This window comes from Theobroma cacao, chromosome 1 (assembly GCF_000208745.1).
Source record: "Theobroma cacao cultivar B97-61/B2 chromosome 1, Criollo_cocoa_genome_V2, whole genome shotgun sequence".
Taxonomy (NCBI): Eukaryota; Viridiplantae; Streptophyta; class Magnoliopsida; order Malvales; family Malvaceae; genus Theobroma; species Theobroma cacao.
Genome location: NC_030850.1, coordinates 28445764 through 28467325, shown reverse-complemented (window position 1 = coordinate 28467325; position 21562 = coordinate 28445764). Strand labels below are relative to the sequence as shown.

General features: G+C 37.3%; 4 protein-coding genes across 8 annotated transcripts; 2 read left to right on the top strand and 2 right to left on the bottom strand.

Annotated features, from left to right (window-relative positions):
- On the bottom strand, positions 38-3615 carry LOC18613208 (fructokinase-1). The gene is made up of 5 exons (XM_007050323.2): positions 2843-3615; positions 2497-2747; positions 2103-2394; positions 1258-1410; positions 38-844 (listed from the first exon to the last, which is right to left on the bottom strand). The coding sequence occupies exons 1-5, from the start codon at positions 3209-3211 to the stop codon at positions 458-460; spliced, it is 1452 nt and encodes a 483-aa protein (XP_007050385.2). The 5' UTR covers positions 3212-3615; the 3' UTR covers positions 38-457.
- Positions 3798-8528, bottom strand: LOC18613207 (iron-sulfur protein NUBPL). Of its 4 annotated transcripts, XR_001928645.1 has the most exons (9): positions 8314-8528; positions 8072-8189; positions 7872-7994; positions 7423-7520; positions 7054-7180; positions 6186-6271; positions 5483-5608; positions 5227-5301; positions 3798-4424 (listed from the first exon to the last, which is right to left on the bottom strand). XR_001928645.1 is itself a non-coding variant. In XM_007050321.2 (8 exons), the coding sequence occupies exons 1-8, from the start codon at positions 8338-8340 to the stop codon at positions 4281-4283; spliced, it is 849 nt and encodes a 282-aa protein (XP_007050383.2). In that variant the 5' UTR covers positions 8341-8525; the 3' UTR covers positions 3798-4280. The 4 variants fall into 4 exon arrangements, 3 of the variants coding, with proteins under 3 accessions (XP_007050383.2, XP_017979658.1, XP_017979665.1); XM_007050321.2 differs by lacking the exon at positions 5227-5301 and having other exon boundaries at positions 8314-8525; XM_018124169.1 differs by lacking the exon at positions 5227-5301 and having other exon boundaries at positions 7872-7953; positions 8314-8519.
- LOC18613206 (probable myosin-binding protein 4) lies at positions 8552-13702 on the top strand. 2 transcript variants are annotated; one of them, XM_018124145.1, is made up of 4 exons: positions 8552-9005; positions 9854-11042; positions 11130-12668; positions 13270-13702. In XM_018124145.1, exons 2-3 carry the CDS (start codon positions 9893-9895, stop codon positions 12644-12646), a joined length of 2667 nt encoding a protein of 888 aa, XP_017979634.1. In that variant the 5' UTR covers positions 8552-9005; positions 9854-9892; the 3' UTR covers positions 12647-12668; positions 13270-13702. The 2 variants fall into 2 exon arrangements, with proteins under 2 accessions (XP_017979634.1, XP_017979631.1); XM_018124142.1 differs by having other exon boundaries at positions 9791-11042.
- On the top strand, positions 13913-15738 carry LOC18613205 (cytochrome P450 94A1). The gene has a single exon (XM_007050319.2). It carries the CDS (start codon positions 14069-14071, stop codon positions 15581-15583), a length of 1515 nt encoding a protein of 504 aa, XP_007050381.1. The 5' UTR covers positions 13913-14068; the 3' UTR covers positions 15584-15738.

Sequence of the window (21562 nt, the reverse complement as noted above, 5' to 3'; positions counted from 1 at the left end):
AACGGACTTATTACCACAATCACAACTTTATAAATTTAATACTGCAAAATCCTTTTGTTTGTTCTTCATAGATGTGGTAAAAATTGCACTACAATCACAACATAAACACAAGAGACAACTGGGACCTGTTTCAGAAGCAATCATTTCGAACATCAAAAGATATTTAAAAAAGGTGGGGGAACATCTTTGCATAAGAATGTGAAAGCTGCTCTCAGCTTTGCACAAATAAATCTATCAAGGTATCGCTAAAAATGCTCATAACCGCAAATTATGCAATGGCATTATTTCTCACTTGAGGATCTTCTAGTAACTACTTCATCCTGATCTCAATCCATTGAGATGAGTCAACTCATAAACTTGTTCTGTACTGCCAGACAAACCACCCGCAGAGAATCCATACAAGGAATTGCTATGTAACTTGTACCATTGCTGAGAATCTACTTTCTATTGCAATGCATCAACATGACAGTTTTCCCTCTAATTGACTAGATTTAAGCTTAGGCAGCAATTCAGAAACCACCCTTTGCAATGGAACTTGGTTCATCCTGCCATTGCTTCCATTTAAAACCATTTTTGAGAGAACAGTAACATCTTGTGAGTCCAAATGTTCACTAAGTAGCTCATTCCAAAATTCATCATCCTCATTGAGGTCAGGTGCTTCCATGAGTTCTACTATTTGCTTCACTGCTGCTACATTCCTGCCAGCGCCACAACCCATGGCAGTAGCAGCACCCACAGCGTTTGCAAACGCTAATGTAGTAACCAAGGGTGTCTTATGTATAAAACCAAATGCAATAGCTGCAACAAAACTATCTCCACACCCGACAGTGTCCATGACTTCAACCTAATCACATTTCAAAATTAATTAGCATAAGCAAAGATATAAATACTGGAAAGAAGCCAGACAGGTTAGAACGACCAAATTCAATAGAGTGGTCAGATTTAACTTCTATAGGTAACGACTAGCAAGAAAATTTTCGCAGAGGTTTCATATTTTGAGAACTAGACACGTTAAAAGTGCATGGTCTAGATTAATAATGAGAAACATGCAAATGCGTCATCAATACCTAAAACTTTTGTCAATTATATTTTACAGTATCCATGAGCTAAAAAATTACATTCAAGAAATAGAAAGAAGCATCCTAGCTTAAAGCAAATTGAAAATACATTCAAGGGATTGCCATAAATTAACATTCAGTTTACAACTGCAACCTTTTACGTTTTTGGATATAAAATGAAGTTAAGGCTATAATTTACCTTAAACGCAGGTGCACAAGTAATACTTGACGTGGTTATCAGAATTGAACCCTTAGGGCCCATCTTTATCACCACCCATTTAGTGTGGACGCCTTGCCTCAGCAACTCCTGCCCTGCTAGTATTGGGTTTGCTATGCCCGTCAATGATTCGACCTGGAAGTTCATTAACGCAAGTATTACTATTTAGGTAAACAGCCAATAAAGCTACTAGATAGAAAGATATAATTCACATCAAATACAATAAAAGGCCAAACACTTTCAACAGGGATCCAAACCTCCATAGTTGCAGGAATATTAAACATTTGTCTAAGGATGAGGAGCACTGATGCCCAAGAATCTAAAAAAACTTGCACATTTCCAGGCAAAAAGCTATTGACAATATCACTATATATCAATGAATGAACTGTAGAACTCAATACTTTTCATCTTAAAAAGATGACAAATATTCTACAATTGTGGTTCAGTTATAGAACTAACTAATAAAGGAACAATCATTCCCAGTGATTACAAGAAAGTTGAGATGATCCAGGCATGTGAATCAAAATATGTGTGGTAAGGAGACTAGCAAGTTCAAATTGAAGGCGCTCAGATAATAAAAAGACAACCGAGTCACCAAGAAAAAAGAAATGCAGCAAGAAAAGACATAATGAAAGAGAAAAGATGGCCTAAACTTTAAGAAAGATCTAGTGAAGCAATTTCAGAAAGTTGAAATGATTACATCGATATCACTTGCAACATGATATATGACAGCATAGGAATAGATATAGAAGCAAGGAACAAATAAGAGAAAAAGGAAAAATAAAATAAAATATTCCAGTCATTCTTTGAAAAGCAATGCAACGAACCTCATCAGATGTTAGAAGAAGGACATCAGTCATCCTCAAGAAATGCCTGAGTGCTTTTTGCTCATCCACAGTCCCACGTAAAAGACTCTTCCCGCGTGGCCCCGGATCAAAAAACACTGATGTACCAACTTCAACCGCATAGTCCACAGCTGAGATTATCATACTAGGAGAAAACTCATCAAAGTCATAACCATTACAAAACAGGATCCTCGATTGCTTAATTGCTCTCTTTACTTCTTCAGAAAGTGTACTCATCCAGCTAAACGCAGGCTCCTTACTAAAATCTGCCCGACTAATAAAAGAAAACAGAATAGTACATAAAATTTCAGCAAACATTTTCTCAACCAAAATTGATGGCCTTTACTGAAAAACAAAGAAAAGACAATTTTTTTACCTGCAAAAGCCATGTTTTTGTAAAGGGTCAACAAGCACCCAGCACAAGAGGGTATCATAAGAAGCAATAGGACTATTAACAGGATCAGTTTCTTCACTCATTCCAACCATACCAATTCCTTCATCATGAAGCACATCTAGAAGAAAATTCCCATAAATTTCATTACCAACATGACCTATTGTTATACAGTTAAGTCCCAGCCTTGCAGCTGCTATAGCCATGTTACAGTTCCCACCAGCTTCCCAATATTGCTGTAACCCAAAAACCCATAAATAAAAATTAGAGCTTTTACCATAAAACCCCAAAAATTAGAAAACCCATTTTAAAAAAGAGTAACGTTTTTTACCTTATCAGGAGGAGAAGAGGATAACTGTTCCATGAAGGCTTTGCGAGCGTCTGGGGAAGGCGGGGGTAGTTTAGGAACATTGAGGACAATATCGACGCAGAGGTTGCCGAGAGTGGCGACATCGACAGTTTTGACGGCGGCGGGTTTGGTGGCGTTTGAGGAGGGGAGAGAGCGAGGGGGGGGATTGGGAACTGGGATATGGAAATTTCGACAGCAGAAGACAGAGCGAGGAGAGTTGATGGTGGTGTTGGGATGGAGGGGAAAGGAAATGGGGGCGAAAACGAGGCGAGAAGGGATAGGGTTGGGAGGATGGAGGTGGGGCGGGAAAGGGTATTGGGGGGATTTTAAGGCTATGGATTGGTGATGCATTCAGCTGATGAGTAGTAAAAATAAGATGAAGGAAGAAGAAGAAGAAGATGATGATGATGATGAATGGGGGAGCTGAGAGAGGAACGAATAATGGTATAGTGTTATTTTAAAATAAAAATATAAAATGAAAAATATGCTTAAAGAGGGAAGGCTGGTTTCAGGAAAAGTAAGGAAGAAATGAATGGATGGCCAACGATGTTATTTCCCCTTGTTGACGACGTGACCTTATGGTTCAGCTTTCAACTTGTTTCATCAATGTGTGCGATTCCTGGAATTCTTTATCCATCACTCTACTTCCCAATAAACAAACAAAAGCTTGCATAGAAAGTTGGTGCAGAGGGGTGAATTCAACGATACTTCTCTTTTCTCCTTTGAAAAAAGATTCAGACTCAGTTAATCTTTTGTTTCTTTTTCTTGGCCAGTGTGCTCTTAGGAACCTTAGAATAACAAACTTTGCAGTGATTTTCATTGGTAGAGTGGCCATTATGACAGAATATATGCTCACATTAGGCGAGAAAGAAGATTCAACACAAGAGTGGACTACCGTATCCAACGGATCATCAATTTCTACCTCAACAACTTTGCATGTTTGTCCAATTCAAAGCTCATGTACAAGAATTTCTACAAATGCCAATCTCCATGTTTTTGATTGTAAGATTCTTAGATTAATTTCAAAGCTTTAAGTCATTTTAGCATCAGCTAATTTCCACATGGAACAACTACAAGAAAAAATGAACAAATGTGCCCGGTATTACTAGAAAACTTGGGACAGATGAAGGACTTAACATTTCCATCCCTCGCGCAAAAGAGCAATCTAATGACAAACTCAACTGGTTTGAGTGTGTAACATCCAAATTAGTTTCTTAATCAGTATGCTTCCACGCTTTTGATATTCGATCAGAAAACCTCAAACTGAAATCCTTGATATACAATATGGTTCTCCGGAGAATCTCAAAAGCACCACCAAGTAAATGTGGCCAACAAACCATGACAATGGAGGTGGTTTACCTTACCTAAGTGAACTAACCACCTGAATAAACTCCACTGGTCCAGTCCCTTGAGGTAGTTTTCATTTTTTTGCTAAATCCTCAAGTCTCACGACAACATTTTGAGCTACATCATGGTAAGCTTTGGAGATAACAGAACCAGGTGCTGATACCACTATTGGTATGCCTTCATCACAACCTTTCCTAATGTCCACTTCAATGGGTATCTGAGAAAATAAAGTATCACATATAGTTGCAGCATTAAACATTTATGGAGTAGCTAAATTTCACAATAGCCTGAAGTTTGAATTTGGTCCTTCTACAATTATAATTCAGCAGTTTTAATCCTTCTATTCCAATTTTAATGAATTCAGTCCCTGCCCTTTTTTGAAAGTCCATTTAAGAAAAAATGATAATATCAATGTTAAAATTTACCTTTAAATTGGATGATGTAGCATTTTGGTCTGACTTGGCATTGTTGAAGTGGATCAATTTTTTTGGCTAGACACAGATCAATCTAAAAAAAATCATATTTTATTTTAATTAAATAATCCTTTATATTTTTTAAAATTTAAACCAAATAAGTTTTAGTATTTTTGTTTAAAATAAGTTTTTTACAATATTTTTTAAAATTCCAAAAAAAATTCTAATATTTTTTTATCAAAATTATAATATTTTTTTATCAAAATTAAAATCTTCTGTACTAATGTTTGCCACATGTTAAAAAAAGTTTAGGTTAACATGTCATGTCATCAACAAAACCAGTGTTAACAATTATCCTTAATCAACATTTAATAAAAGTCTGGAGATTAAATTCGTTTAAATTAGGGCAAAGGGACTAAATCCGCAAATTTGAGAGAGTTAGGAGGACCAAATTCAGACTTCAACCTTTTATACTATACATTAGCTATCAGGAAGGCCAAAGAAAGTGCTCAACTGACTACAAGCAAGTAAAAAGCACAAAATTCTTTTTCTTTCCCTCAAATAATCAGTAAAGAAAGCAATAATGTTAATAAGCCCCTCCCTAACTGTTGTGGCCTGACTTTCATCCATTCACATATAAAGTTCCACATCATCATTCATTATCTGCCTCTTCTAGTAATCCTGAAAAGGGAAAAAAATCGCTAGGAACATTTAACTACCATGACCTTAGAACATATCTAAAACGATTCTCTAGTGCTAACAAGCCTAACAAGTATGGTGATTTGAAGCATCATAGGGACCAGCTTTAAAAAATTGACAATCAGTAATTTTATAGCAGAACAATCACAAATCAACAACTTACCTCACCAAGAAGTTGCAAACCCATCTCAGCTGCTGTTTTACGAGCTCCACCCATCCCAAAAATGAATGAAGGTTCACCACAGTGTGGACATTTGAAGCAGCTCATGTTCTCTACTAATCCCAAAATCTATAAAAGCAGTCAGAATTTCAAAACAATCAGGAGAAAACGAGTTGAACTCTGGAAAAAGTAGATAGGGCAGAGGTACCACCATAAATTTCTAGTAATAGCAAAACAACTATACTGCAGTACGAGGAAGATGTGTGAACTGAAAGGGACACATGCAAGAACAGTATTAACAAGCCCAACGAGCTTAGGAATTATGCTTAATGCAGTCATGGCCTTTCATGCAGCAGTTCCATTATGATGTACACCTGCCAAAAAGAATTTCACAAAACCACTAGCTGTCACCATAGGCAGCAACATTTCTAACCTACACGCTGATTTATACTTAAACTACTAAGTAATAATTATTAAATTCTATTAACCCATCAATAAAGAAGGCAAGTTTAACTGACATCTAATACGTTATATCACATGCAGTTGAGGCATCAGTCCTAGGTATTAGGGCAATCATAGTAAAAACCCTTCATATCATCTAGCCCTTCAAAGAATATAGAACAATGCTAAATTTAGGCACCATACAAAATTTTTCAACAAGCTTTGCAGGCATGATAAGAGAATACATGCAAAAGTAATGACTTACAGGAACTTGAACTTTAGAGAACATTCTAACTCCTCTACGAGCATCAATCAAGGCAACATCTTGCGGGGTTGAAACTATCAAAGCACCTAAAAGAAAACCAACAATGATAACAAAGCATCAAAAAGAAGTTTTTGAAGTAAAACAATATACAAAAAATGGAACTCAAAATGTTTTATTTTCCTTTCTTTTTCTCTCTTTTGGAGTGTTGGGTGGTTGGCTAGTTGGGAAGGAAAGAGAGTTGACGAGATGTGATAACCTAAAATTTACACCAGGTCTACATCTTATAGAAATTAAGTTGTTTACGCCTTATATATAGATTAAGCTGCTTATATCTTATAAAAATTTGAGCTGATTATTTCTTATAAAATGTAAACAGCTCATCTATAAGAGGTAAACCTTGTATAAATTTTAGGTTATCACAGGGGATGAGAGAAATTATGATATAGTTTTCCTTTTGAAACTTGATCTTGAAAAACAAAAGTAATTATGATTTTAGCCTCCATTATCCTCATCCCACTCTTATCTCCAGAAAAAAGAATTGAGACAACGTGATGTCTGAAAGCAATAGTAACTGTTCTCATTCAAGTTACTGTTATGTCAAAACAATTCCAACCTTATCAAAGAAATCAAATAAAAAGCATAATACAAGCACAATGCTCTAAGTCATCTAAATGAGGCCTGAGAGAACGAGCACAGGTGAGACTGCTAAACACCAGAACACCTATGAAGCCATTGGGGTACTTTATGTTTTATGACAAGTCCAAGTTCACATTTATCTTGATATGAGGCCAATTTTCAAGCATAGCACCAAATGCCCCTTTCTTCCCAAAAGGGAAAATATAACAAAAACTAAAAGTTAATTATCTACCTGACAACTGAAGCTTCTGGGACATAGTTAGTTGTGCATCACCTGTGCCAGGTGGCATATCCACCACAAGAATATCAAGACTTCCCCAATCGACTTCCCTTGACATTTTCTGAAGAGCACTCATCACCTGAAAGAAACATAAGAACTCATAAAATGCAGAAGTGTCAAAGTCAGCTGAGCTTCAATTTGAAGCTAAGAAGGAGGCGACAAAATCCTTTTTCTCTACTCTGCTGAATTTATGATGACATAGATGAAGGACTGGATCCTAAAATCAAGCCACTTTGTAAGCAGAAGATATTGCGAAAGAGAAGCATAAACCATCATGAATGAAAGAAAATAAGAACAGACAACTAATATAATGTAACATACCATGGGACCTCTCCACACAATCGGTGCATCCTTATCCACCAGAAATCCCATTGACATGCACTTCACTCCATAGTTCTCAATAGGAATCATCTTCAAATCTGTGGAAGATAAAGAGGAGGAAGTTCCATAGTTTATGACTAAAGAATGCAAACATCCTATATCACAATAAATAAATAAATAAAGGAAATGAGCCTCAACCATATGTTAGTTGATCAGTGAAGACCCGATTTATTTTATCAGATTTGTACAAATGAAATCTGCAATGAAACACTTTTAAAACACTCTCAGGTAACACTTTATATTACTTAAAACATTTTGTAACTAAATGGATAAGCAACTGATATACAACTAGACATTTTCGTGTCATCCAACAAAGCAAAAGGGACATTTTCTACGATTGACTAAAGATGTACACTATACTAATTTGTCCTTAGAAGATGGAAAATTACCTCTAGTAACTTCTGGCTTTTGGTTGATTTTCATCATGGTTGGAACTGATGGTCCGTACACATCAGCATCAAGCAAGCCCACCTTCAATTGACACTTGTTAGCTAGTGCAACCGCCAAATTAACTGCAAGGATTGAAAATTCAACTAACATGAATGCATATCCTAAAGACAAGGCTCGTGTATCTGAAAAAATAGATTACCTGCAGTGGTAGACTTGCCAACACCGCCTTTACCAGACGCAACGGCAATAACATCTTTAACCCCATTAATTCTCAGCTGATCATAGCCTAAAACCGAATAACTCCTAACGCCAAGCCTCTGCAAAAAGAGAAAGGAAAACAAAATGAACAACCCATTTTTTGAATCAACCCAAAACAACACTCACTGAATTTCTAAATGAAACTAGTAAAAGCCATATGGAGCACAAAAGGCTTCATCTTACAGCAAAGGGTCGCCAGAAGCCTTTCATTAGGAAACAACCCACAAGTCTTAACTAGCACTTCACTGGGTGTCAGAAACTTGAATAGAAAACCAAATATTCCATCATCACCGAGACATGTAGGTTTATTGTGTATGGTTATTGATCCACACCGCGCAGAATGTGGCGAGTGGGAGGAAGGACTTATAAAATATAAATCAGGGTGTGCGTTTAAACTCACTTGCCAGGACGGGGCGTATAGGCGATGAAGAAGGCCCGTGGCCTAGGTTGGCGGCCCACATTGCACTTGGTGGGTTCGCCAGCTTAACATCTCCCTAAGTGGGAGATTGTACGTCACAATTTGTGGCAGCGGGGGCCTTCGTTCGCGCGCCCCCTGTCGAATCTAGAAATCCGAAGTTTCTTATTGTGGTCTCTTCATCTTAATAAGATAATTTCACTTTGATGTTAAAAATATTTAGCATCTCTCTGTATAATCAATAGAGTAAAAGAAGGCAAAAAAATGAAAAGGAGTATGATTTGTGCGAAAGCTTATTATAGTGAAACCAAAACGTAAAATGTTAAAGCTACCCTTTATTTGGGAAGCAAACAAATCACAACAATTGGTTTCAACGGTCAGTCCTTTTCCCGGACAAAGTACTTTCCATTTTCCTTTTTTTCTTCTTCTTCTTCTTAATCATCGTTCATCTCAATTCACCGTAAGTTATTCTTTTTCTTCTAGTCTCGTTTAAATCAAATGCGCATGTGTTTTTGTATTGAATTCAAGTTTTCAACATGAACCCAATATTTGGAATGGCATTTGTGAATTTGTTCTTAATATTTGGTGATCGATTATAGGGCTTTTTACGGTCATGTTTTGGCTGTGTCTACGGATCTGATGATTGGATTCTCTTTCATTTCATGTGGGTTTTTTTTATTACATGAATGGGTTAGGTCCTTGGTCCTTAATTTCAATTTAATTGAAAAGCTGTCAGCCTATCATTGTTGGTTGATCCCAATCATTGCACTGCATAGTTGGGTTGGTTACAGTTTCCTATCTGATTGAATTCTAAACTGTCGACAGGTCCTCTTTAATTATTTGTTATTAAGAAATTCTCCATTTTTATTTCTTCCTTTGAGTATGATTATTTTTTGAACCATTCAAAGGATTTTAAGAATTTCACTTGATTGCTAGCGTGCAAGAGGGTTTGCTCTGGTTGCAATTTCTTACATTTTAAAAATGGCTTCTGTTTGTTATTGTTATCTTTCTTCGTGTCCAATGAGTTAAAAAGAAGAACACCATCTTGGTGATGGTCTTTGTGCGTGTGAGTTTGGGCACGCGTTTCTGTCAATTTTAATACCTTATGCATTTTTGGTAGCTTAAAAAGTTCGCTTAGCTCTGCATTTATTTATTTTTCATGTGGGCTATTGCTGACTTGATTGATTGTTTCATTTAACCGTGTAATGGAAGCTTACCTTATTGAATTGGGGATGGGATTATCAGCTTTGTATTGCAAGGTTAGGAACTACTTTATGCATCAATTAAGGCTTTTTGGTATTCATCCAGTTCTGAAACTTATGGGATCCTAGAGCAGTTGTTGTGGAAATGGCTACAAACGGTACCTCTCCTCCCAAAGTACAAAGGAACTTGAAGGGGTTTACAACAGTTTTAAGGACTGCTGCTTGTGAATGGCTCCTGATCTTTTTGCTGTTAATTGATGCTGTGTTATCTTACCTGCTGACAAGATTTGCACATTACTGTGAATTGCAAATACCTTGCATTTTGTGCTCTCGGCTTGATCATATTTTCGGAAATGAAAAACCTGGATCTTATCGGAATCTACTCTGCGGCAATCATAGATCAGAGATATCATCGTTGATTTCCTGCAACATTCATGGCAAGCTTGTTGATGGCCAAGGTATGTGCGAGATTTGTCTCTCATCACACATTGAGGAAAACAAATCCAACTCAGATAGGCAGAGGCTCTTTCTAGGAAAATTGGGGTTTGATCTTACAGGTTGTGGAAATTGTAGTTCCCAGAGCTCATATTTCAACCAGGATCTTACTCCTGCTTCTAAAGGCACAAGGTTGTGTCTATGTTGTAATAAACCTTTGATTCCAAGAGCAAATGCCCAAAGATTACTCTCCCTAAAATCACCAGGTATTGTGGTTGCAAAGCCAAATATTCCTTTGCCACGTCGCTTAAGCCGTCGAAATGGCTTGAAGAAGATAAGGGATAAGTTTTCTTCACCAGCAGCATCTCATCTTCTTGGAAAAACTGGATTTGATCCCTTGTCTCATGTAGGATACACTGAGCTGGAAATCACTTCTGGATCAGAGTCTGAGGTTCCTATTTCTGATGATGAGAATGGCAATACTATAGTTTGTGATATAAATGAGAATAGGAATGAATCTGTAGTTCTTTCTGCTCCTGAAGCTCCAGCTAAAAGACTATACAATGTTTTGGCTACAATAAAACAGCCTGATGCTAATGAACCACATGATGTTAGATGTCTGGCTTCAGATGTCCCTGGTGAGAATGATGTCTGTGAGCGTAAAGAGCAGGTGGCTGATCAGAAAGCCAATCCTCCTGTAATGCCTGAGCTTATTTCTCTAGATGATAGTTCTCCATCATCCTGTGTTGTGGAAGTTCCAAGCTTCAGTGCTTCGTTACTGTCTGATCTTATTTCTCTAGTTGATTCTCCCCTATCAGTTGATGTTACTGAAGTTCCTCTTGAAGCATCGTCAGAAAAATGTAAGCTCTCTCTCTCTTTCTCTCTCTTGTATGTGTGTGTGTATTGGTCTTATTCTTATATGACTTAATATCTGAAACCATTGGCAGTGGCAAATGTTTTTGAAGCAAGTAATAGTGAAAATATTTCTATCAACAAGAATGATGAAATTTTGAAGTTGATAAGCACATCAACTGGTTCTGGTTTGAGAACTGATCAAGTTGTAGATGATATTGCCATGGTAAATTCAACTGATGGGGATAGTGCTGTGCATAAGTCACCTGTATGTGGTGAAGAAAATGACACATCTCGGTTTGTCATGAAAGAACCTATGCTGACATGCAGTAATGGAGTTAATGAAGATCTTAAGTCATTGCCTGTGCAGAATTCCTCTGGACAAGGGATTCATTTATCATTGAACAATTTTAGTCCAAGATTACAAGGTCATAGTATTGAGTTGCAAAGAACTAATGAATCCAACCCTGACGAGGCTCAGAATCATCAGAACCCAGTCTTTATGGAAAGAAGTGAATCTGCTGGCCTTGAATCTTTTGACGGAAGCAGCGTCAATGAAATTGAAGGTGAAAATCTAGTTGATAGGCTGAAGCGGCAAGTTGCATATGATAGGAAGTGCATGAATGCATTGTATAGGGAATTAGAGGAAGAAAGAAGTGCTTCTGCAATTGCTGCAAACCAGGCAATGGCTATGATTACAAGGTTGCAAGAAGAGAAGGCAGCGCTCCACATGGAGGCCTTGCAGTACCTAAGGATGATGGAAGAGCAAGCAGAATACGATGTAGATGCGTTGGAGAAAGCTAATGATCTTCTGGCTGAGAAGGAGAAAGAATTACAAGATCTGGAAGCAGAGCTTGAATATTACAGATTAAACTTCCCAGATGAAACATTGGTAGAGACAGTACCTGAGGCAAGCATCAACTTAAAGGAACAGCATGTTTCTGTGGAGAATACAAGTACGTCCTTCCTAAAAGATGATTTAAAATTTCCCTCAAAAACAATGTTTCATGAGGCTTCTGAAGTCAATAATAATCTTGCAGTCATAGCTGCATGGTCGGAATTTGAAGATGAGAAGTTGTACATCTCTCATTGTCTGCACAATTTGGAGAGCAAACTTAAAAGGTTTGCTCATCATGGGAATTCGCCATGCATATCTGATGGTGAATACTTTGATGAAGCAGCAGATGGAGGCCAACATCAACAAGAGTTCCTCGATGAAAAGTATAAACAAGTACCTTGTCAGGTGGAAGGTAATGATTTGTCAGTGCAAAAAGCTTCATCAGTGTCTAATGGAAGCGCTCCTTCTCAGGAAAGGTTGCATACTTCAATAAGCAGAGATCAAGTTGTTAGTAAGGGAAATAGTCATATGGTTTCCAATGGGCAAAAGGATTCTATGGATTGTAGAGAAACTGGTTTGGCTGCTCTTGAAAATGAAATTTCAGACCTTAATGAGAGGTTGGAAGCACTTGAGGCTGATTGTAATTTTCTTGAGCATTCTCTAAATTCTCTTCAAAATGGAAATGAGGGGATGCTTTTTATTCAAGAGATACTTCATCACTTACGAGAATTGAGGAAACTTGGAATAAGGAGTAGGAACATGTCTGTTTCATGAGCTTTATGCGTGTCATTGCAAGGTAAGCATTCTAAAGATATGGTTGCAATTGAAATTAATTCTTTTACTATTAACGTATAAATATCGCTTCCAAAAAGTAGTCTCTTCTTGGTGGAGATTCTGCACATCTAGTATAAACTTGTTACATGTCTTGATTGACTGTCACTGGAAATTGATATTAGGTCTCTCGATTATTAATGATGCTGCATGTATGTTTAGTTTCATGTGAGATGCTCCACCTCAAGCTGATCATTTATTTTGCTTCTGTAAAAATCAGGGTTGTATGGTAATATATCTGCATATATAATCAGGTTAACAAATAAAAATGCCAAATATGTGGAATGTGATTTTTGCTTGACTAGGAATAGACGATAGGAATCAGTGAAAGTAGGTGCCTGACAGATAACTCGAAGTGAAAGTAGGTATCTGTATCTATTTACCGTCTGTAAGAAATTAGGGTTTGTAGTATCATGTCTGAATGTGCTTCAGATGTTCACAACATTTGCCATCTCTGTTCTGAGACTTGCAAGTGATTATGTAATATCCTGTATTCTTTGGCATTTATCAATTTTCCTTTTGGTGAAATCCTAAAGCTTATCATTCACAAATATACATATTTCCAGATACATCCCGGATTGAGGGTAACAAGCTGGAAGCAAAAGTAAAGTATTTCGGCTTGAAATTTGATACAAGAATTGCAGGAGTCAAACTAGTATCTCTTGGCTTACCACGAAATTGTGAATTATCAAAGATCAGGTTTTACAAACTAGGAACCACCTCATGTGATCAGGTATGGGAGTAAAACTGTAAAAGCAATTACTTCCCTGTTCCTTTACTCTCCTGGTGGGTTTCATTCTTTGATCGGTTGGCAGGGGTTACATTTGTGGTATTTTTGGAGCACTGTGCGACTAGGTTGTAAAGTTGATAATTTTTTTTTTTAATCTTATTTACAATTTTTTGAAGCTTTGTTCACGCTTCACGGTAGCCAATCTACATCAATTGTAAATTCAGAGGATCCCAATATAGGTAGCTGGAGGAGTTTACTATTGTTTTTCAGTCACTTGGTGCCATACCCTTTTCTTTGTTTTTTTTTTTTTTTTTTTTTTCATGATAAAGATTAGTTAAGAGAAGATAATTAATAAATCCCTCTATTCCCCTGTTTTATGAAAAGTTGAAAATCTCAGGGCGGGGTGATAATGGTAGTTTGGTGACGACTTTGCTTACGTTATAACACCAAATGTCCTTTCCTGGCCTTTATAATAATAACACATCTAGAAGGAGATGAAGGCTATTGTTCACACATGTGCCTTTGAGACATGAAAGCAAAAAAGAAGCCTGAAACCTTATATAACAGATAAGATTTTAAGAATACTGTCAACCCCTCCTAGCCCTTTGCCAAGTTAAGTTAAAAACATTTTTACAATGTTTATTCAGCTATTGACCTCATTGTTTCTCCTCACTCTCCCGTTTTTCTTCTTAATCATCTCCAAATCCAAGAAACCATCGACACCCCCGTCTCCCTCCATTTTTCCCAAGTCTTATCCGATAATCGGTTCCTATTTAGCCGTCAAATCCAATCGAAGCAATCGCATGCAATGGATGACTCAAATCCTCCAGACCTCTCCCTCTGCAACTTTCACTCTCCACCACTTGTTTGGTCATCGCCAGATCCTGACTGCAAACCCTGCCAACGTCCAGCACATGCTCAAGACCCACTTCAACAACTACCAAAAAGGCCCTTTCTCCATAAGTGTTCTCTTCGATTTTCTTGGCAACGGCATCTTCAACGTCGATGGGGAGTCCTGGAAGTTCCAGAGACAAGTTTCTAGCCACGAGTTCAACACCAAATCTCTTCGTAAGTTTGTCCAAACTGTTGTCGATACCGAGCTTCATGACCGTTTGATTCCGATGTTTTCTGAAGCTGCTTCCGATAAGACCGTGCTTGACTTGCAAGAGATTCTTCAGAGGTTCGCTTTTGATAACGTGTGCAAGATAGCTTTCGGGTTTGACCCTGCCTGCTTGTTGCCTTCTTTACCACAGTCACGGTTTGCAGAGGCTTTTGAAGATGCTACTAACTTAAGTAGCGAGAGGTTCCGTACTTTTCATAATATAGCCTGGAAAATCAAGCGATTTTTCAATATTGGTTCCGAGAAAAGACTCAAAATTGCAGTCTCTCAAGTCCGTGACTTTGCAAAGAAGATTGTAAGAGAAAAGAAACAAGAACTAGCTGACAAGTCCTCTTTGGAATCCGTTGATCTCTTATCAAGGTTCTTGCAATCAGGCCATTCAGACGAGAATTTCGTTACGGATATAGTAATCAGCTTCATACTTGCTGGCCGTGACACGACATCCGCGGCTTTGACATGGTTTTTCTGGCTAGTGTATAAACACCCTGAAGTTGAAAAAGAAATTCTCAAAGAAATCAAAGACAAATCGGCCATGCCAGTGTTTGAGGAAGTTAAAGAGATGGTCTACACTCATGCTTCTCTTTGTGAGTGCATGAGACTGTACCCTCCAGTCCCTGCGGATAGCAAACTGGCAATGGACGACGACGTTTTACCGGACGGGACGGTGGTGAAGAAAGGAACGTTAATGACGTATCATCCTTACGCGATGGGAAGGATGGAGAAAATATGGGGATCGGATTGGGAAGACTTTAAGCCAGAGAGATGGTTGGAGAGAGATGAGGCAGGGAAGTGGAGCTTTGTTGGGAGAGATCCTTATACTTATCCAGTGTTCCAGGCAGGACCAAGGATTTGCATGGGGAAGGAGATGGCTTTTTTGCAGATGAAAAGGGTGGTGGCTGGTGTTCTAAGGCGGTTCAAGGTGGTGCCCGCGGTGGAGGATGGGCTTCAGCCGGAGTTTCTTGTTTATCTGACTTCTAAGATGAAAGGCGGGTTCCCAGTCAGGGTTGAGGACAGGGGACAGCTCGATTAGATGAAAGAGGTCAAAGGAATATATTAATTCTTGATGCGTAGTTCTAGATGATTATTTCATGTCAACGTGGCATTTTACTTTCAAACATTAATATATTTGATTAAATTTGTAAAGTCCAATGATTACTGTTGGATTATATGTTTTATTCGTAGACACGGCTTGGTTGAATAGGATTCATTTCAAATAAGCAAAATAAGTTAGTGTCATTTATTAAAGTTAATTAAAAATTTTTTATTTTCTAAAAATTGTTTTTTTTTATACAAAAGTATTATACTACTCTCAAAGACAAAAGTAAAGGGGAAAAGAGTATAATTAATTAATCATACTGTTTTTAATGTAATGGAAAAGTGGATATTTAAGTTGCGAAAAAGGAGATGTGCTATTACGTTTTTTAATTATAATTAGATGCGCTGAGGGTTATTTATAGTAGAGTTTCTTTTTTTAATTTATATTTAAAAATTATCGTATTATACATTAACGAGGATTTTAAACTTTATGAATAATATAAAATAAAAAAATTATGAAAAATAATTCTCTTTATATGATTTTATTTGATGAATAAAATAATAATTTATAAATAAATTATATTATATTATATTTATCTGTCTAATTATTAGCTTTTATTGAAGTTGAAGACATTTGTAAGACGATTTGCGGGATTAGATGCTTTGCATATGGCCTTGCACATGCCATTATGACTCAAACGTGGATTTCTCCCATTGGCAGATGCACATGACGAGAACATTCTATTTTACATAAAAAATGTCAATTCTTTAAACGAAGATTAAGAGTTTACATCATAATTCATAAAAACTATTAAAAGGTAAAGAACTACAATTAATGATGAATCTTGTTGAGAGTTAACATAATGTATAGGAAATCTTGTAATATTTTCTCGCAACATGATATATAAGCACAATAAACTGAAAATTTGCCATTAGGAAAATCGTGCCAAACCAGCAAACCTGAAGGAGACCTTTTGCTTAAAGGAATTTGGAAATTTTTAACATCATATCATCCTCAACAAATAATTGACTAATCTCATCTTGTTGCTTCCATCTCTTTATAGTATGACTTTTTAAATAAAAAATATATATGCATTTTCACATTTATATTAATAATGGGTTAAAATTGGTAATTCACACTTTGTCGAACAAAATTAACAAGAAACTTAAAATACTAGCACCCTCCTAATACCAACATGTGAGATTTAGACGAAGAAAGTTGTATTGAAGTTGGGAAGAACTTTGTTTTTTCCTTACCTGAAGGTCAATGAAATTTACTTAATTAGTAAAGTCAACTAATGTAAAATCCGACCCTATAAATACATGTTATGACATACATGCATTGAGTAGCATGTTATTACGCTAAAAAAGCACCTAAGAATAGACGAAACCTGATATTGTACCTAACGGTACACTTAAATTGATTTAACCTCGAACTAGTTCAAATAGGAATTGTAGGATAAAATTTAATATTTTATAGTCCAAGAATGACTAAAAATGATTGTTCGGAGTCGAGGGTTCATTTGGGATAAAATTAGAAATTTTGATATTCAATGGTAAAATCGTCATTTTGCCACCTAAGATAATAATTTGATCATGGGGTGAAATTTTTGACCAAGATTAACTATTTGGAGTATAATTTAATGATACGAAGTGAAAAAGTTTAATTCTGGTGATTTTTGGAGTGTAGGGGCAAAATCGTAATTTTATCATCCACAGACAAAATTTGAGATTTTGAGAGAATTTAGATCAAATTTGACAAATTGGAGAATGATATGAGTATAAGGGATGAAAAACATGTCTATGGGCAATTTTTCAATTTTTGGGGTAAAAATGTAATTTTTGACTTTTACGGGGGCAAAAGTGTAAATTTCAAAAATTACTCCACCGAGACTTTGGATGAGTCTGAGAATTTTATCTAAGCTATGAATATATGAGACAAGTGTATGGTGAAAATTTGGAAACAAATGGATGAAATTTTAAAAATGGGCCAATGGGAAAGTGACACGTGGCATTTTTTAATGAAATAATATTATTTTAATGAAAAGTCAGCCATTTAAACCCAAATTTTGAGTGCTGGCCGGCCATAAGGAAGAAAAAGAGAGGAAATAGAGAGGAAAGGAAGAAAAAAAGAAAAACCAAAGAGAAACAAGAAAATTCAAAGGGAAATTCGCGGTTTTCGACCGTTTACGCGTCTAACGGTAAGATTTTTCGATTTTAGCTTGATTTCTACCTTTCCTATGCCTTTATTTCCATTTAGCATGCTTGAGGAGAGAGATCAAAAAGTGATATCAAGGGCTGGACGAAATTCTAGGGGAGAGAAATTGAAATTTTTAGGTTTTGATTTTTAGTTAAATTGATAGTTTTAGTTAGTTAAATGTGTTTAGAAATTAAATTGGGCAAGAAATCATTAAATTTTCACAATACCCACTCTTGGCTGGATGCTCAATGCTGTACAATGATGATGAATTGATTTTATTCTAAGGAAAATGAAGAGAAAATGATGAAAAACGATTAAACGTGATAGAAAAACAAAGTAGAAAATTAACCGAGTTAATGTCCCATTTTTGGCCGAATTTTCCAAGGAAGGGAGTGAGCTGATTTTGTTGTTTTTAGAAGGTTATTGGCTGATATTTAATGGTTAGAAATGTTGGAGAGAGAATGGGATGATTTAGAGCTAAAATGGAGCGCGTTAGCAATTTATCGGGCAAAGTGCCAAAAATAGGTTAATACCGCGTTTAAGCCGTTTTAGGCTATTGCATTTCATACCATGCATTAGTATAGGATTTAAGTTAATTATATAGTGATTTAGCATCAATGTGATGAATTGTGTAAATTTTTGTAATGTGTCTAGGAGGAGAGCCTTCCGGAAAAGGCAAAGAAGTCGTACCCGACGAGTAGTGATCGGGGCGCTTAGAAAGCTTTTAGTTTGTACAAACGGTGAGTAAACTTATTATTATTGTAAATTATCTAGAGTTTATTTTTAAATGCCCTTTATGTATTTTATGAAATGAAAACGAGATTAAAACGGGATTTTTGATGTTTTAGGAATAAATGTGACAAATAAAAATATATTGTATTGATTATGAAATTGAGTAATTGGAGGCTACAAATTGACTTGAAAAATATATATTTTCCTAGGAATGGCTTATGAGAAATGAGTATATGTGGCTATATTTTGTGAATGCATTGGGAAATTTATGTAAGTTGTTTTACTATGCAGGCTGGATAAATAAATAAAAGCCACGTTATACTGTCGAAATTTTATTAAAATTGGTGGGTTAGTCACTGCAGTGACGGGTTTCCGTGGACTGCCTATTAGAGGGGCACGGTAAACCCAGTTATATAGTTACTCCGGTTGTAGAGGCGAGGAGGGTAACTCCTGGGGTAGTATTAGAGCTCACTTCACGTCGAACCCCCACGTGAATGTGTAACTCGGCCAACGCCAAGGAACGGCTGGTTTTAAAAATAAAAATGTGTTTCACGTGTGAATATTTTAACACCCTTGGCGGACTCGGTTAGATGCCTCGGCCAAGGTATCCCCGAGGATTAGTTTTGGCTTGAGCCTTGTTTTAATAAAAGACATAAGCCTTAACAACTGTTTTGGTAAATTACAAATATTTTATGGTTTAAGAAATAAATTGAAAACATTATGAAATGGGTTGAAATTTGTTGTTTAAACTTGCCTCCATTTTACTCGCCTTTAGATATTTATGATAATGTCTGTTTACTCATTGGGATTGCAAAATCTCACCCAACTCCTTTCCACCCATTTCAGGTTCAGTATAGACTGTAGATAGCTGATCTCATCGAGGACTACCATTGGATCTGCATTTTCCAAACCGTAGGTTCACAGTCCTCTTTACTTTTGTTTATTCGGGGGCCCTCTTGTTATTGTAAATTAAATTAAATATTTTGGCTTACTGTATTTCAGTATGTATAAATTTATTTAGCTTTTACGCTATAAAAATTATTCACGTATAACTCTATAAATATTGTTTTATAAGAAAATAGAATATTTTCCTTAATATTTCTTTTATTTTCTTATTATATTCAAATAACCGTAATTTCGTTTTAAATGAAGATTTTAGACTTTTAAACTCATTTTGAATATGAATTATGTGTTTTGTACTTGTATATTACGTTTTAGCCAGTTTCGAAATTTTTGAGAAAAAAATGACCAAAATACCCCTGTGTGGCGAAAATTTTATTTTGATTGTTTTTGATCTAAAATAGTATATATTCTCTAAAAACTCGATATTTAACAATGATTGCTCACAGGAAAGGAAAGAAACTGATATGTAAGCCTTGCGGGGTTCCGGTTGGCATTCCGGATAATGAGTGTCAATCGGGACGTCGCGGCGATTGTCATGGGCCTGAGGGAGGTTCCGGGTCGTGACAATTATATTGGTATCAGAGCTTTTGGTTTTAAAGATAAGAGTTTTTGGTTTTAAAGTGGTTTTAAAAAATTACAATATCAGTGTGGCCCCGGATTAAGTTAAGTTAGGTTGAATAGAATGCATGCATTTTCATATAGAGCCTAAGGTTCCCTAAGCTTGCTCGTTTTCTCTTATAGATTATTATGCCTCCTCGACGCGGACGCCCACCTCTCACTAGATCGGTTGGGAGGGGAAAAGGTCGTTCCCAACGTCGTCAGCTAGATGCAGTAGGGGAAGAATCGGCTGCGTCTACCATTCGGGCAGCACCTACTGCTGAGCAGGCCGATAGTCCTCCACATCCTCCACCTCCTCCGCCACCTACGGGTATTCCCACCATGCCTACTGAGGCAGCACAGGCATTGGCAGCTTTCTTTACCGCAATGGCTGGTGGAGCTCCGACTGGTCAAGTTCCACCTATAGTACCACCAGTTACTCCTTTAGTTCCACCACCGGTACAAGATGTATCCATTTCCAAGAAGCTAAAGGAGGCTAGACAGCTCGGTTGTGTGTCTTTCACGGGTGAGTTGGATGCCACTGTGGCAAAGGACTGGATTAATCAGGTTTCAGAGACTCTCTCTGATATGAGATTAGACGACGACATGAAGCTGATGGTGGCTACGAGATTATTAGAGAAGAGGGCTCGTACTTGGTGGAATTCAGTGAAGTCCCGTTCCACTACTCCTCAGACGTGGTCCGATTTTCTCAGGGAATTCGATGGTCAGTATTTCACTTATTTTCATCAGAAAGAAAAGAAGAGAGAATTTTTGAGTTTGAAACAGGGGAATCTAACTGTAGAGGAGTACGAGACTCGTTTTAACGAGTTGATGTTATATGTGCCGGATCTGGTGAAATCTGAGCAGGATCAGGCCAGTTATTTCGAGGAAGGGCTCCGTAATGAGATTAGAGAGCGGATGACAGTGACTGGTAGGGAGCCGCATAAGGAGGTGGTACAGATGGCTTTACGAGCTGAGAAGCTCGCGACTGAGAATAGGAGGATTCGGACTGAGTTTGCAAAAAGGAGGAATCCTGGTATGTCTTCTAGTCAGCCAGTAAAAAGAGGCAAGGACTCAGCGATTTCAGGGAGTACTACTTCTGTTTCCGTGACATCTCCTCGACCTCCATTTCCACCATCACAACAGAGACCTTCGAGGTTTAGCAGATCTGCTATGACTGGTTCTGGGAAGAGTTTCGGAGGTTCTGACAGATGCAGAAATTGTGGGAATTATCATAGTGGGCTATGTAGAGAGCCAACAAGATGTTTCCAATGTGGACAGACGGGTCATATTAGGAGTAATTGCCCACGGTTAGGACGAGCCACGGTAGTTGCATCATCTTCACCAGCTCGCACTGATATACAGAGGAGAGATTCTTCTGGGTTGCCACCGAGACAGGGAGTGGCCATACGGTCCGGTGTGGAGAGTAATACCCCGGCACATCCACCTTCGAGACCACAGACTCGTACCTCGACAAGAGTTTTCGCTGTGACGGAAGATGAGGCACAGGTCCGACCTGGAGCAGTGACAGGTACTATGTCT

What these genes read in the sequence shown, in the direction of transcription:
- LOC18613208 (XM_007050323.2), bottom strand. Translation starts at nt 3,211, where the DNA reads ATGCATCACCAATCCATAGCCTTAAAATCCCCCCAATACCCTTTCCCG. An exon ending in CCTCTTCTCCTCCTGATAAG is followed by an intron (nt 2,748 to 2,842) that starts GTAAAAAACGTT and finishes TTTGGGTTACAG; the next exon opens with CAATATTGGGAAGCTGGTGG. An exon ending in CAAAAACATGGCTTTTGCAG is followed by an intron (nt 2,395 to 2,496) that starts GTAAAAAAATTG and finishes TTCTTTTATTAG; the next exon opens with TCGGGCAGATTTTAGTAAGG.
- LOC18613207 (XM_007050321.2), bottom strand. Translation starts at nt 8,340, where the DNA reads ATGAAAGGCTTCTGGCGACCCTTTGCT. An exon ending in TGGCAAGTCTACCACTGCAG is followed by an intron (nt 7,995 to 8,071) that starts GTAATCTATTTT and finishes CAATCCTTGCAG; the next exon opens with TTAATTTGGCGGTTGCACTA. An exon ending in CCAGAAGCTTCAGTTGTCAG is followed by an intron (nt 6,272 to 7,053) that starts GTAGATAATTAA and finishes GTTTTCTTTTAG; the next exon opens with GTGCTTTGATAGTTTCAACC.
- LOC18613206 (XM_018124145.1), top strand. Translation starts at nt 9,893, where the DNA reads ATGGCTACAAACGGTACCTCTCCTCCCAAAGTACAAAGGAACTTGAAG. An exon ending in TGAAGCATCGTCAGAAAAAT is followed by an intron (nt 11,043 to 11,129) that starts GTAAGCTCTCTC and finishes AACCATTGGCAG; the next exon opens with TGGCAAATGTTTTTGAAGCA.
- LOC18613205 (XM_007050319.2), top strand. Translation starts at nt 14,069, where the DNA reads ATGTTTATTCAGCTATTGACCTCATTGTTTCTCCTCACTCTCCCGTTT.